Source organism: Aquarana catesbeiana, linkage group LG11 (genome assembly GCF_042186555.1).
Source record: "Aquarana catesbeiana isolate 2022-GZ linkage group LG11, ASM4218655v1, whole genome shotgun sequence".
Classification (NCBI taxonomy): Eukaryota; Metazoa; Chordata; class Amphibia; order Anura; family Ranidae; genus Aquarana; species Aquarana catesbeiana.
In genome coordinates this window covers 223428150-223442117 of record NC_133334.1, presented here as the reverse complement: position 1 = coordinate 223442117, position 13968 = coordinate 223428150, and the positions used below count along the sequence as shown (strand labels likewise).

Below are 13968 nucleotides of genomic sequence, written 5' to 3'. Positions count from 1 at the left end.
ATCTCATCGTTTTCGCGAACCCAAATGCTACCCCCTTGGCCTTCTTAGTTGTTGAGTCACCATAATACCAGGTCGGGAAATCTTTAGAATATAATTTAACATTTGTTTCCTGAGAAAGGTGGGTGTCCTGTAAAAATACCACTTCTGCTCTGTACTGCTTAAGTTCTTTTAAGATTTTATGTCTCTTGGCTGGTATATTTAAACCTCGGACACATATATCAGAAAGTTTGTTTCAGTCATCTGTGTTCCCTGCTCCTTCTTGTTTCTCTCCACCGTCTCGATTTAAACTACTTTTGGGGGTCTCCAAAGGAATCCCTTTACTATTATGCATCTGTGGGGCACTCGTCATTCCGGATTTCTCCAGCCAAGCTCTTCTCACTCTTTCATGAGGGGTCCCAAGCCTATTACGAATCTGAGGATGTTGAACCCTTTGATGTAAACTCTGTCTACAGTGGGTGAATACTGTTCGTCCTTGCAATATACTTCTCCTTATTACTATTCTTCCTTTCAAGGTACTTCTTGCGCATCCCCCTCCTCCCTACACCTCCTCCCCATCCCCCCCCCGGCCACAAACTGGCTCCAAAACCATAGGTGAGACTACAAACCGATCCCACTCTTGATTCTCCACCCCCGAGGTGTAGCTCTAACCGTGTACCCCACTCCCACACCCACTCCCCTGATCCAGGGGAGCGGGTGTGGTTCGTGCGTGCTCAGGGGAACCATTTGAGTATTAATCCCAGACCCCCCTCACTCATACCTCGCCCTTCCCCTTTCCCCTTCGGTATGCCAACTTTTGAGCACAACTGTATACTATATACATCTCAAGGAGAGTTGATTGTACTCACATGGGTCATTGCTTTAAAAGCTAAGTTCGCCTTTTATGGAAAATAGCCAACACAGTCAATGTGTTCCAATAGGTATTAAGAAAACTGTGCATCTGTATAAAGCTTTATAAAATGTTTAATAATTTTATAGTCACACCTGTAGGCCACCCCCCCCCCTCCCACTGGAAGCGTGGGAGAAAAACTCTTACTTAGCAACCCCCATGTCCTGGCTTGTTGCTAGGATGGGAAAACCATTGTTTTTGCTTCTGTAATGCTGGGAGAGTGTCCAATGGTTTTCATGTCCTAGTAAGTCAGGACATGGGGATTGCTAACTGGGAGTTCTCCGGTAAAGCTTTTTTTTGTGTTGCCAAATGACCTACAGGTAGGAAAATAAAATTTATGAACATTTTACCCAGCTGTACAGTGTTTTTATGATATCTACTGGGGGTCTTTGGCTGGAAATGCTATTTTCTGGAAAAGATGAACCTATCCTTTAAGTGCATCTCCAGTGAAAAGATTTTAGTCTTGGATTAAGGGGAGAAGGTTTGAATTCCTGCCAGATTTATTTATCTATGTCACCACTGGGTAGATGCGCTCTCTCTATGTGTTCTGGAGATAATTTTTTTAATTTTCAGTTGAACAAAAATTGATGGAAAATTATAATGTTTACAGCCGTCATTAGAGCAGGAGTAGAGGAGAGATCTTCGCATTTCCCGTCAAGATTAATAAAGACTTGGTTATTGATGTACATAACTTGTACAAGATCCAACATTTGGGTGTATTGACCAGCTTAGGTCATTTTATGAACAGAGCTGAAATCCAGGAAAACTCCTCAGGAATCAGATCAGTTGCGAGGTCTGGAGACTATTGCTTCTCCCCTGGCAATGCATAATTAAAACAGGGGGTATGGCATGAAACCATACAAAAGTCTAGGAATTTCTTGAGGTTTGCTAATATTGCAAACCACTATGATTTAATATGGTCTAACATGCTTCAACTTTTTCACAGGGTCCTGAACCAAAGCCTGGAGATTTGATTGAATTTCATCGTGTAGCCTATCAGCATTGGGGTGTGTATGTTGGAAATGGATATATTGTACACTTAACAGGTGAGAATACATGAATATACAGATCTGGTCGTTTACTTTTTTTACTATGAATGTTTTAAACAGTATTAAAGAAAAATAATTTTCCCCATGGGGCTTTAAAACAGCAATGCACATAATGAAAGGAAGTTCTTAATAGATGTATAAAAAGTTTTATCCAATATCATGGTTTGAAGTACAGTATAGAAAATCATCTGGTACAGTAACACACATCTTATTCCCCAGTGCAGTAACAAACACATATTAATACACATAATTAGGTTACATAATGTTACATAAATAGCAAGCCCCGACGCGTTTCGACCTGTATATGGTCTCTTCAGGGGGACAGTTGGATCTAAAAAAGAATTACATCAATTAAATTCAAATAGATAAATATATATATTATTGTGCATCACTTGGATTAGACCAAGATAATGAGTCTTTACCGCTAAATGGTGGAATGGGTGTTCTCTAGTCCAGGATATGTGCTGAGGGCCAATGGAAACACCGGAGGGCTCGGGGGGCCACCCTCACTCTCCCAGGAGAGCCAGCCTCAGGGGGCTTACAAGGAGCCACACTTAGCGAGCCCCCCGGGAGGGGGGGGGGGAAGGGGAGATGAGGGGGAGGAGCCCACACCTGCAACAGAAACCCAAGAATAGCCATGTATTAGTTAGAGGAAGTTTGATAATTAACTTGGTAATGTACTGAGTGTTTCCAATTTGTCTATGTGGAGACTTGCGTTGGATAGGATTTTTACTATGTAAATATATTTTGGGAGGGTGACAAACAACCCCCCCACCCCCCACCCCCCCCCCCCCCGATGGTGTGGCAAGGAACTGAACCTATTACCTAGTGTTTATGGAGTATTTCACAGCTCCCTTGGCCCTATCCAAGTTATAAAGCAATAAAACTCCAAAAAAGGCAACCACTAGACTGTTCCCTGAGCCAGAAGAGTGACTGTGTGTGTGTGTGTGCCTGGCTGCTACCACTCTAAACTGGGTAGTACATCTCAGCAGCCCTTGTGGGGGTCCCACTGCATGTGCAATGGGCTTTACATGGCTCCTAAAAGTTACAGAAGGTGCTTTCAACTATCCTGCACCTATTCTTGTGACTAAAGAGCTTTATTTAAATTTTTCCACAAACAATAAAAACCAGACAATAAAATAAAATGTTTCAAGAGAGTACACAAAAAAGAAAAATACCAATAGAAAATATCACCATACACTTCTCTCTTTAAAAAAACAACCCCCCCCCCCCTCCACACACACACACCCTCTAAATAAAGCAAAAATGGAGTGTTTTCAAACTTCCCTTACGTCCAAATCAGTAATTGGAATTTTAGCTGAAATCCCTCCACTATTCTGTACTAACTATGCAATTGATTGGCGTAACAGTGATAGCATTAGTATGATTTCCCCTTGGTTCATTAGGTTGTTGTAGAATACATAGTGGAACAAAGGAGGATTCCCAGATGTCATCAAATTGCTCAGTTGTTGTGTCTAAACCACTGTAGTCCAAAAAGTTAAGCAACGAAAAAATGAAAGAAAGAAGAAACAAGGAGAAAAATTTTGACAGCGCGGATATCATTGCAGGGAATAAATAAACTCCTTAAAGTGGAGCTTCACCCAAAAGGGGGAATTCCACTTTAAGGCCTCCTCCCCCGCATTAAGAAATGGCAAAAAAAAATTGGGGGGGGGGGGGCAGGTAACTGGTTTTGGCCAGTTCTCCCCCCTCCCTCCCTGCAGTCTTCTGGACACATCACAGGCCCCAGAAGACTGCAGGAACATTCAGAAAGTGCAGCGTGGCTTGCGCATGCACAATGGGCAGCCGACTGTGAAGGCGCAAGCTGTCATAGTCAGGTACTCATAATTAAGGTGCCAGCTCCGGGGACTGAAGACCGGTGGAAAAAAACAGCTCGGATGAGCAGAGTGCTGGATCCTGGAACAGGTGAGTATCTGTTTATTAAAAGTCAGCAGCTAGAGTTTTTGCAGTTGCTAACTTCTAATTTTTACAAATATGACTGGAGCTCCTCTTTAAATAAAGGAGACTTTTAGTAGTATGCCACTGGAGAACCGTATATAATAAGACAAAGAGAATTAAAAACATGATTCTTTTTATTATACAAACTTTAAAAATTATTCATGTCATTAAAAAAAATCAGTACATAACGAGCGTCCAGAACATGTAACAAGTTGCTCTACACATTTTGCAGCTGCCATCTCTTCATCAGGATATCTGATGCTAGTTCATCAGCATTGAAGTTATAATAATTAGTCCTCTGCAATGGAGACAAAACATTAAACAACATATGAAAAAAAAAATCAGCTAATACCCAATGTCCGAACTATCAATTATTGTCCAAACATAACAGGAAAAGAAACGCAAACAAAACTCACCCTAGATCAGTGGTTTCCAAACTGCGGCCTAGAGGCTGGATGTGGCCCTTTGCTTGCCATTATCCAGTCCTTGGGGAACTATTCCTCCCACCAATACAAGACACTATGCTGCCTACTGACAGCAACAATAGGGCACCATTTCTGACAACAACAATGGAGTGCTATTTCTCCCAATGATAGCAATGATGGTGTACTTTTCCTCCCCTAATATCAAATGTGGCGATGTTTAGTTCCACTGATGTGAACTGTGAAACCTCGTATACAATATTTGCCCGTGAGTGTGGTAAAGAAAGCTGGTTTGCCTTGCATGAGAGTGCGGGCGCAATTTTTCGGTGAGTGCAGGTCTGGAGAGTGCGATTCACTAGCACAGTGGTGAGGTGGAAGAAACACGGAGCTACTTAACAAGTTGATATTTGTTCACTGGAGAATCATTTGTGTGGAGCACTGGATTTATTATATATAAAAATAAATTTTTTTTCACCGTCACCAGTTTAAATCACCTACAGCCCACTGAAGGCTGGTTTTATTCATGGACTGTATTTAGAGTTTTGAACTTTGCAGCATGAACTGAACCATATGCATGATTGTCACATAATTACATTGCTGTCACGTTAAAAGGTTTGTGATTATTTCACAGTACAGAGGTGGATAATTTTCGTTTATTCCATTTCCTTTAATTTTTTTTGTGTGTGTGTGGTTCACCACTCATTGAGTGTGTCGTACACAGGTAACTTATTCATTAGGAGGGGGTATCTACATTATGGTTATCATATGAATTGCACCTAGTCAATCAGCCGATTGATAGGGGTGTGATACACCCCACTAATTGACTCACCAATTAGATCACATCACCACTATATAATTTGTTTAGCATAGTTTTGCTTTGATTTTTACATGCACTTCTGAGGCATGTTGTTAATCCAGCATGGCGCACTCAGATCATTAATTTAGTATTAGAGGGTGTCACCACTATTGTATGTGGTTTAGTATACAATAGTATTCATTTTTTGCTTGTGTTCATCAGAGGTGTATCACATTCAGGTGATTGATTCATAGATAAAGGGTTTCACCATCACTTAATTGTAGGTATACTGAGATATATATATTTTTTATATATATGTATATCCAGGGAATTTGCATATCACCAGACATTGTCATAAATGTTGATACAACCTAGTTACATTTGAAGTGTTTTTGAGCGCCTTTAATTTACCCTGCATGTCGGCTGTCCATTTTTGGTATACAGCCGATATATGGGATTAAATTTTATTTACCTTAGTTCCACTGATGCCAAGAAAATTTCCGCCCCCATCCAGCCCCCCTAAAGTCTGAAGAACAATAAACTGGCTCTTTCTTTAGAAAGTTTGGAGCCCCCTGAACTAGATGATAGTAATAGATCATCATAGAGTGTGCTTGTAGGGACAGATAGTTGCTACTGCTGACTGCCGAATACCTCTTTATTTACAATGAGTCACAGAAACACTCACTGTGTGCTGAACAGACCTGGAACAGATAGGAATAAATCATGCCGCGTACACACGAGCAGAATGTCCGACAGGAAAAGTCAGACGGAAGCTTTTCATTGTATTTTCCGATCATGTGTAGGCCTCATCGGACCTTTTTTTTTCGAAAATTCTGATGGACCTAAAAATAGAACATGTTCTAAATATTTCCAACGGAACCAATTCCAATCGGGAAAAGTGCTCGTCTGTATGCTGTTCCGACGGACCAAAAACGACGCATGCTCTGAAGCAAGTACGAGACGGAAGCTACTGGCTATTGAACTTCCTTTTTCTAGTCCCATCGTACGTGCTGTACGTCACCGTGTTCTTGACGATCGGACTTTGGTGTGATCGTGGGTATGCAAGAGTTTCAGCGGAATTCCGTCGGAAAAACCTTCAGAGTTTATTCCGACGGGAAAATCGGTCGTGTGTACAGGGCATCAGAGTATTTGCAGGAAGAGAATTTCTGCCATTCTATACAGTGCCACTGAAAAGTCCTACATTTATATATAGATAGGGAAAGATCACACAATGTTTGCATGGACAGATAGCTTTTTGTGTGTTTCAGCAACAAATTCAGTTGCTGTCTAGTTACTTTTGTGTTTTTTTTTGTTCCATATTTAATTTATACTGATAGGTATGTTACAAAGGAAAGTGGGGTAATGTTTTAGAATAGGGATTTAGTGGTTTAGATTTTATTTTTTGGAGGCAGTTATTTATTGTAATATAACGTAGCTGGGTTTAATGCACCAAAACTTCAATCCCGATTGCCACAGCTGCTAAAAAAGTTAGGCAATCTCCTGTATTCATAATGTCAGGTGGGCCTAAAGAGAGAAGCAGTGGTTATGCATTCGCAGCTAGTGGGGGGGGATATACACAATATGATTCACCCTTCGAAGTAAGGAGTGATGGACTACTGGGCATCCAGGTTGGATCACTGGCCGTAGCTTGCACAGTACGCTCTCATTATTATTTCATAATAAACCTGCCTGGTTTCTAAATTGATGCATTTGTAAATTTCAATAGCCAATATAGAGGAATTATGGTGGCAAAAAAGCACTTATGCGTTTAATCAATGATTTTTTGTGTATTCATGTTCCATGTAATGGGGTATCCTTTACCCACATGCTTTTTCTTAATAGATGTCCCTTTTTTCTATCTCAAAAAAATTGGAAGGTATGAATATACTGTATATTCCTTTGGCAATCTAGCTTTTATCAGTTCTTTTCTGTACCATATGAGAGGTAAATGTTAATTAGTTCTGCACTGCCCAAGATCAGATATACTGCTGTAGGTACATAAGTGCTAAACTTACCAGCTCTGTCTGTTCCACCACTTATATACATACTTTACCCCTTCTACTCAGATCAGGAGGGTTGGTCCAGCTTATCTTCTGTTTTTGGAGAAACAGCTGTGGTGAGAAAGGACCGTTTGGAGTCTGTCGCCTGTGGATGTGACTATAACGTGAATAACAAGTATGACAGCAGATGCTCACCTTATCCAGCTGGAAAAATTGTCAACGCAGCATTGAAACAAGTAGGGAAGAAAATGGACTATCGCCTCGCTAGTGCCAACTGTGAGCACTTTGCAACTGACCTGAGATATGGCAAACGATTCTGTGATCAGGTACTGTATGAATCTAGACATTACTATTATGTGTAAAGCCCTCAGCAGAGCTGTATTCCATTGGGCTCTTTAGTCCATTTTTATGATGCTATCATATGGCAACACAATTGTGTAGTTGCACAATTCCTGAAACCCTTTATAAGTATATGAATATTACAATAAAATGAAAACATGCTGGAACTGTGGTAAGATAATGAAAATCAATCATGCTGTCCAGCCACCAGCTTGTCAGGCCAGGTACTCTGGCCATATAGGGGAAGCCCCTATTGAAACAAGAATAAAAATTTTTTAATTTATTTCAGGTACTTATATAGCGCTGTCAATTTACGCAGCGTTTACATATACATTGTACATTCACATCAGTCCCTGTCCTCAAGGAGCTTACAATCTAAGGCCCCTAACTCACATTTATACATATACATTTAGCCAAGTCCCGGGCCTCTCCAGGCTTAATGGTGACCTCCAGAATTAGGGAGAGCTGACACCCCTCTGTGTAGAGTGGGTTATGAGGCATGGTGGGTGCAATGCAAGGTAGATTAATGGGTGCCAGACACTTCTTGAATGCAAAGAGATTTATTTTCTCTTAAAACAGAACTGTGGGAGAGAGGGTTGGGGCCAGGACACCCTTAAGTAGATGCAATGTTGATTGGCAGACCCGAGACTTCTATAGGTAGACAGCCATGCAGGGAAAGGCACTCAGGTGGACACCACGTCTGCATGTGTAGACACGCTGTCTCCTATGGCAACCATCTTGAACAGTTTCTAATACAGGTTGTAATTAACTCTTTCACTTCTTTCACAATCTCCTTTTTAGATCTTCACTCAACTGAGCTCCCAGTATATCACTTAGACTCTCAGATCCACTGCCACTGGATCTCCTGAGCTCCTCCAATCTTCCCACTGAGTATCTTCCTCAAGCGTCACCCCCGTGTCCCTGCTGGGTCCCTAGCTTGGCACTCACAGATACTCCTCAAGCGTCACCCCACTGGCCTGCTCAGTCCCTGGCTTGGCACACAAGTCTGCTCTGCAAGCATCACCTCCACTGGCTGAGTCCCTGGCTTGACACCTGCTGAAGTTTCCCAATTCTTCACCATCCCTGGTTAGTGAGAATACTTGCTTCAGCTACTCACAGTGGTCCCTGGTAACAAGGTGGATGGTCCCTTAGTGGCGACAGCTTCCCCTTTACCTCCGACCATGACAGGTTCTCCGGCCGGCAGAACCGTCACTTTGGTTTGACTGCAAGCTGCAGTTCCAACCCTGCGCTGCTCTCTCTTGCTTCTGGATAGGCCCTCAGACAGCCTAGCAGCCAGATGTCACTGGGATAGGCCTCAGGCTCTGGCCCAGCAGCCTGGGGCAATACAACACCCGTCCAGGTGGCACTGAACCCCGATCACCTGACCTCACCCAAATAAATAGGCTTTCCCAGCAGGCCAAGGGAACCAAGAAGATCCCTGCCCATTGGCTGAGATACCCCATCTATTCCTAATCTGTCCTTGCAATGCCCTTGTCTTATCTAATGCCAGCAGATACCTGGCCATCTAGTGACAGAAGAGAGAAGTGCAGCAATTCCAGAATTAGGGTGGAATCAATTGATCTATCAATTGGCCAAGGCAACTATACCTGGCAGGTAAATTTACTAGCAACCCAGCCTAAACATCAGGGTGTTACATCCATTACAGGGCCAATTTAGACAGGAACCAATTAACCTACCAGCATGTCTTTGGAATGTGGGAGGAACATTCCAGTCTGGTATGGATTTTAAGGGGGGCCCTTCAGGTCTGGTATGGGGAGTTCATTTTTGGTATGTGTATGCTTTGGCCAATCATCATACAGAAATGCACTGCGATCTTGCAGTGCATTATGGGGCGTTCCGCGGCACTCAAATTTCCCAAGAACACCCCATAATATTCGCTGTTCGGCGAACGGGCGAACACCCGATGTTCGAGTCAAACTTATGTTCGACTCGAACATCGAGCTCATCCCTAATTATCAGTATATAGCAGTCTTGTGGCTTCTATCAGTGTCTGGCTGAGCACTGGTTAAAGCTTGTAGGGGAGTTTTCATTCTACTATGACTGTCCTATGAGGCTGTATAACTCCTGACCCTCTGTCTGGACAGTGTTGATTGGCCTTGTGCCGATCACATGCACCCTCCCCCGAAAATATAATATAAACCATGTAACATTAAAAACACATATACCGTATTTATCGGCATATAACACGCACTTTTTTCCCCTTAAAATCAGGGGAAAATCGTGGGTGCGTGTTATAGTCCGATCCCCGCCAATTTTGGTTGATCGCCGCCGACATACACAGCCGTGTGTAAATTCAAATATGGTGCCGAGACTGCAGGGACTCGTCGGAGCTGAGATACACATACCCAAGTGTCCTCGGCTTTTCTCGGCGCCGCTCACAGTCACGCCCAGTCCCGCCATTGGACCTGTGTCATGTCCATCATAGGGCGGGACTGGGCGTGACTGTGAGCGGAGCCGAGAAAAGCCGAGGACACTCGGGTATGTGTATCTCGGCTCCGACAAGTCCCTGCAGTCTCGGCGCCATATTTGAATTTACACACGGCTGTGTATGTTGGTGGCGATTGCGGCGATCACACAAGGCTGCACTGGGGGCAAAGCTGCACTGGGGGCAAGGCTGCACTGGGGGCAAAGCTGCACTGGGGGCAAGGCTGCACTGGGGCAAGACTGCACTGACAAGGCTGCACTGGGGCAAGGCTGCACTGACAAGGCTGCACTGACGAGGCTGCACTGACAAGGCTGCACTGGGGCTAAGCTGCACTGACAAGGCTGCACTGACAAGGCTGCACTGGGGCAAAGCTGCACTGACAAGGCTGCACTGACAAGGCTGCACTGGAGCAAAGCTGCACTGACAAGGCCGCAATGGACACTGGGGCAAGGCTGCACTGACACTGACAAGGCTGCAGATGGACACGATAACGCTGCATTGATGGGCATTTTAATGTACGTTTTTCTTCCTTAAACTTTACTCCTAAAAGTTTTTTTCCTTAAAAATCCCTCCTAAACTTGGGGTGCGTGTTATACGCCGGCGCGTGTTATACCCTGATAAATACGGTATATTGTATATCCCGAAAGATATTGAAATTGACTTTAAAATTATAACAAACGGTGCTGTGTGTGATGTTCAGAATGATACTTAAAATACTAAACCATGCAGCTTAATATTATAAATTGAAAACAAGTCCTTCTTGCTCGTGGTTGCAAAGTGCATCCAGTGTTTCAAAGAATGATGGTGACTTATACTCCCCCCTTTACACTATGCATTAACCAGAAATATATGACCCCAAATGGTGGGTCATAGATCGCTTTAAATGTGGATATGGCGTCTCCAGTACAACTGGTTCTGGTCCCCTTACTTGCCTCCAAGCAGTCCCAGATGAATTAGTAGCATGTATCAATAGACCACAGAGAGGAACTCATTGTGCAGATTGTTTTTTTAATGGAGATTTATGATGAATAAACTATGTTCCCCCTTCCTAAGGAAGCCTGATTGGGTGAAACGCATTAAGTTGGGTCTTAGACATCATGTCTGGTGACGTCACTTCTGTGCATTGGAACACACGCTAGTTCTGGGAATCGCAAAAGTAGCGGTCTGATTGTATTATACAAATCGCTGGAAATCGGGAGTGCTGAGAGGGTACATTATTAAGTGAGTGCATGCCTGGCGAAGGGTGGGGGGGACATGATTTATTAATCAGAAATCCCCATTAAAAAACAGAGAGCAGAGCTATGGTTTGCTGACCAACGATGTAAGGTTACGTCACTGGATTGCAAGGGTGATAGCTCGGTCATCTCTGCAGCTGCAGAAATGATCCAGTAATCCTAGGACCAAGTGATGTTGTTCCTCCCACTGTACACTGTAAAAAACCATAAGTGATGAGAATTTTGTCACTTCCGGTTCCGGTCTCATGAACAAGCCATTACAAGTTTGAACAAGCATCTAATCAAACTGATCTCGGGCCTCAAATCTTTCTATAAAAAGGACCTGTCATGGCCCGTGCTATCACAAGGGATGTTGTTCATCCCTTGTGATAGCAATAAAAGAGATTAAAAAAAAATTAAAGATACAGTGTAAGTTTTTTAAAAGTGAAATAAATAATAATAAAAAAAATTTAAAGCGCCTATTCCACCGTGGTCTTGCACAAATGCGAACATGCATGTTGGTCCCACACACATATGGGCCTCTGCCTAAAAAATATAATGTTTGGGGGGTTCTAAGTAATTTTCTAGCAAAAAAATTGTAGATTTTTACATATATGTGAGAAGTGTCAGAATTGGCCCAGGGCTCAAGTGGTTAAAAAAAATATACATGTTTTGATATTAGGACAGGAGTGGTTCTAAAACAAAATGTGGCAACATTTATTTTGCTAGCCACAGAACAACTTTTAACTGTATTTTAAGGCTCTATGCATACTAGCGTTTTTTAAAGCTCACAACATGCTAGAAAAAAACACTTGGTGAAAAATGCTGATAATAGCGTTTTTGTGCCGGTATGTAGTAGCTATTAGGAGCTTTTGGAAGCTTTTAGGAGCATTTAAGAACATTAGCATTTTATTAGTGTTTTTACAGTACATGAAGGGAAAAAAAAGCTAGGAGCGTTTTAGTAGCGTTTAGAAGCCCTTAAGAGCATTTAGGAGTGTTCAGCATTTTTTTCTACTGCAAAAAAGGCTCCAAAAACTATACAAAAACAATTTTTTTTTTCTGCTTCCAGACTCTGAAGCTGAAAAATTGCTAATAGCCCAATGTAGTGTGTATGGACACATAGGATAACACTATTTAGCTTCTAGGAGCAGAATAAAATGCTAATAACAGCTTCTAGGATCTTAATATATTAAAAATTATATTGCAAAGAATTAAGAATGTCACACGGCGGGGCAGGCAGACCGCGGAAGCGTTTGTGACAGGCGGAGCTTTTTTTGTTTTTTTGTTTTTTGGTCCAGCGATGGCATCGTCGTGATTGATGATAGATATACATCAAGGGACATTGTTTTTACATTTTTTTTAAAAGGACTTGTTTTTTTAAAAAAAAAACTCTTGTACTGTCTTTATTCACTTTTACACTTTTTTGGTTAATGGGTAAGGGTACTATGTTTCCACACTCATTCACATGGGGGGGAGGGGGGATCTGGGGGCCTCCTTGTTAAAGGGGGCTTCCAGATTCAGATAAGCCCCCTGGCCACAGACCCCCACAACCAGGGTTGTGGGGAAGAGGCCCTTCTCCCCATCAACATGGGGACAAGGTACTTTGGGGTGGCACCCAAAGCACCCCCCATGTTGAGGGCATGTGGCCTGGTATGGTTCAGGGGGGGGGGCACTCGCTTGTCCCCTTCATTTCCTCACCTGCCGGGCTGCATGCTCGGATAAGGGTCCAGTATGGATTCTGGGGGGGACCCCATGCCGTTTTTTTCCCAAATTTTTTCTCTTTTTACCAGAAATTCTTTTTTTGACATTCAGCTATCAGTGGGGAATGAGCTAATGACTCATCGGTTTGTAAGGGCACAGCAGCCGACTTCCCGGCCCGCTCCTTAGCAACCAGCTATATACAGTGTTTTTAAAGGGGAAAAAAATGCAGAATACATGAAAACTGCAAGCAAAAATGCGGGTTTATAAACGAACTGCAAAACGTGCCTGAAAAATGCATCAACCGCTTAGATGTAAACCTGGACTCAGGGGCTGTCACAGGCTGTCATCAAGAAAGCCCGACTATGTCCGTCCTTTCTGCCCAGCTGCTCCACTGATACTACAGCTTTTATGAATGAAACAGGATTTCTGAATGGAGGGGGTGGATCTGTCAATCATTTGTCTATCCTCCATTCATAAATCCTGTTTCATTCATAGAAGCTGTAGTACAACTTCTAGGAATGGAAGAGGTGGGCAAAAATGGCAGGCATAGGTGGGCTCTCCCGACGATAGCCTTTGACAGCCCCTCAGTTGTATTAACCCCTGCTGCACCTAAAGATTTTAGAGGGGGGGAGCATGGATGGAGGAGGATTTCTACTAACAGAAGAGGAATCAGCACAAGGGACACATCCTACTGACTGTAAGTTATGTCCGTTGTGCACATTTTTCTGTTTTTTGTATTTATTTTAACTACACTAAGGCTGGGTTCACACCTATGCGAAATGGATGCAGGTTTCCCTGCATCCAATTTGCTTAGCAGGAGATTGTGACCAGCTCTCTATGGAGCCGGTTCACACATCTCCGGTGTGGCTCCTGTGCCAAATTGCACAGGAGCCCTGTGCATCTTTTGGTCCATTTCAGGTCCGAATTTAGCCAAAAATTTGGGCTAAAATCGGACCTGAAATGGTAAATGGAGATGCACCGGCTCCTGCTGTAAGCCGCTGCGTGCTCAAGTGTGAACCCAGCCTTAGGCTTTAAGTTTTGGATACAGTGGAGAGCCTTCGTCAAATTGTTATTGATGTCTGTGACATATTCTCTTCACTTATTTCTATTTGATGGGTGTCAGTAAGAAAGACGAGAGGGGAAATGTTCCCACTGGGTA

General features: G+C 43.0%; 1 protein-coding gene and 1 long non-coding RNA gene across 2 annotated transcripts in view; one reads left to right on the top strand and one right to left on the bottom strand.

Moving 5' to 3' along the window:
• LOC141112506 (uncharacterized) overlaps nt 1-13968 on the bottom strand; it is a 114532-nt gene that overhangs the window by 66789 nt on the left and 33775 nt on the right. The gene's annotated exons all lie outside the window — the stretch shown is intronic.
• LOC141112504 (phospholipase A and acyltransferase 3-like) overlaps nt 1-13968 on the top strand; it is a 60140-nt gene that overhangs the window by 44834 nt on the left and 1338 nt on the right. Inside the window, exons 3-4 of the mRNA XM_073605394.1 lie at nt 1833-1932; nt 7176-7435. Coding sequence (XP_073461495.1) covers nt 1833-1932; nt 7176-7435 — 360 coding nt within the window. The remainder of the gene's footprint in view (nt 1-1832; nt 1933-7175; nt 7436-13968) is intronic.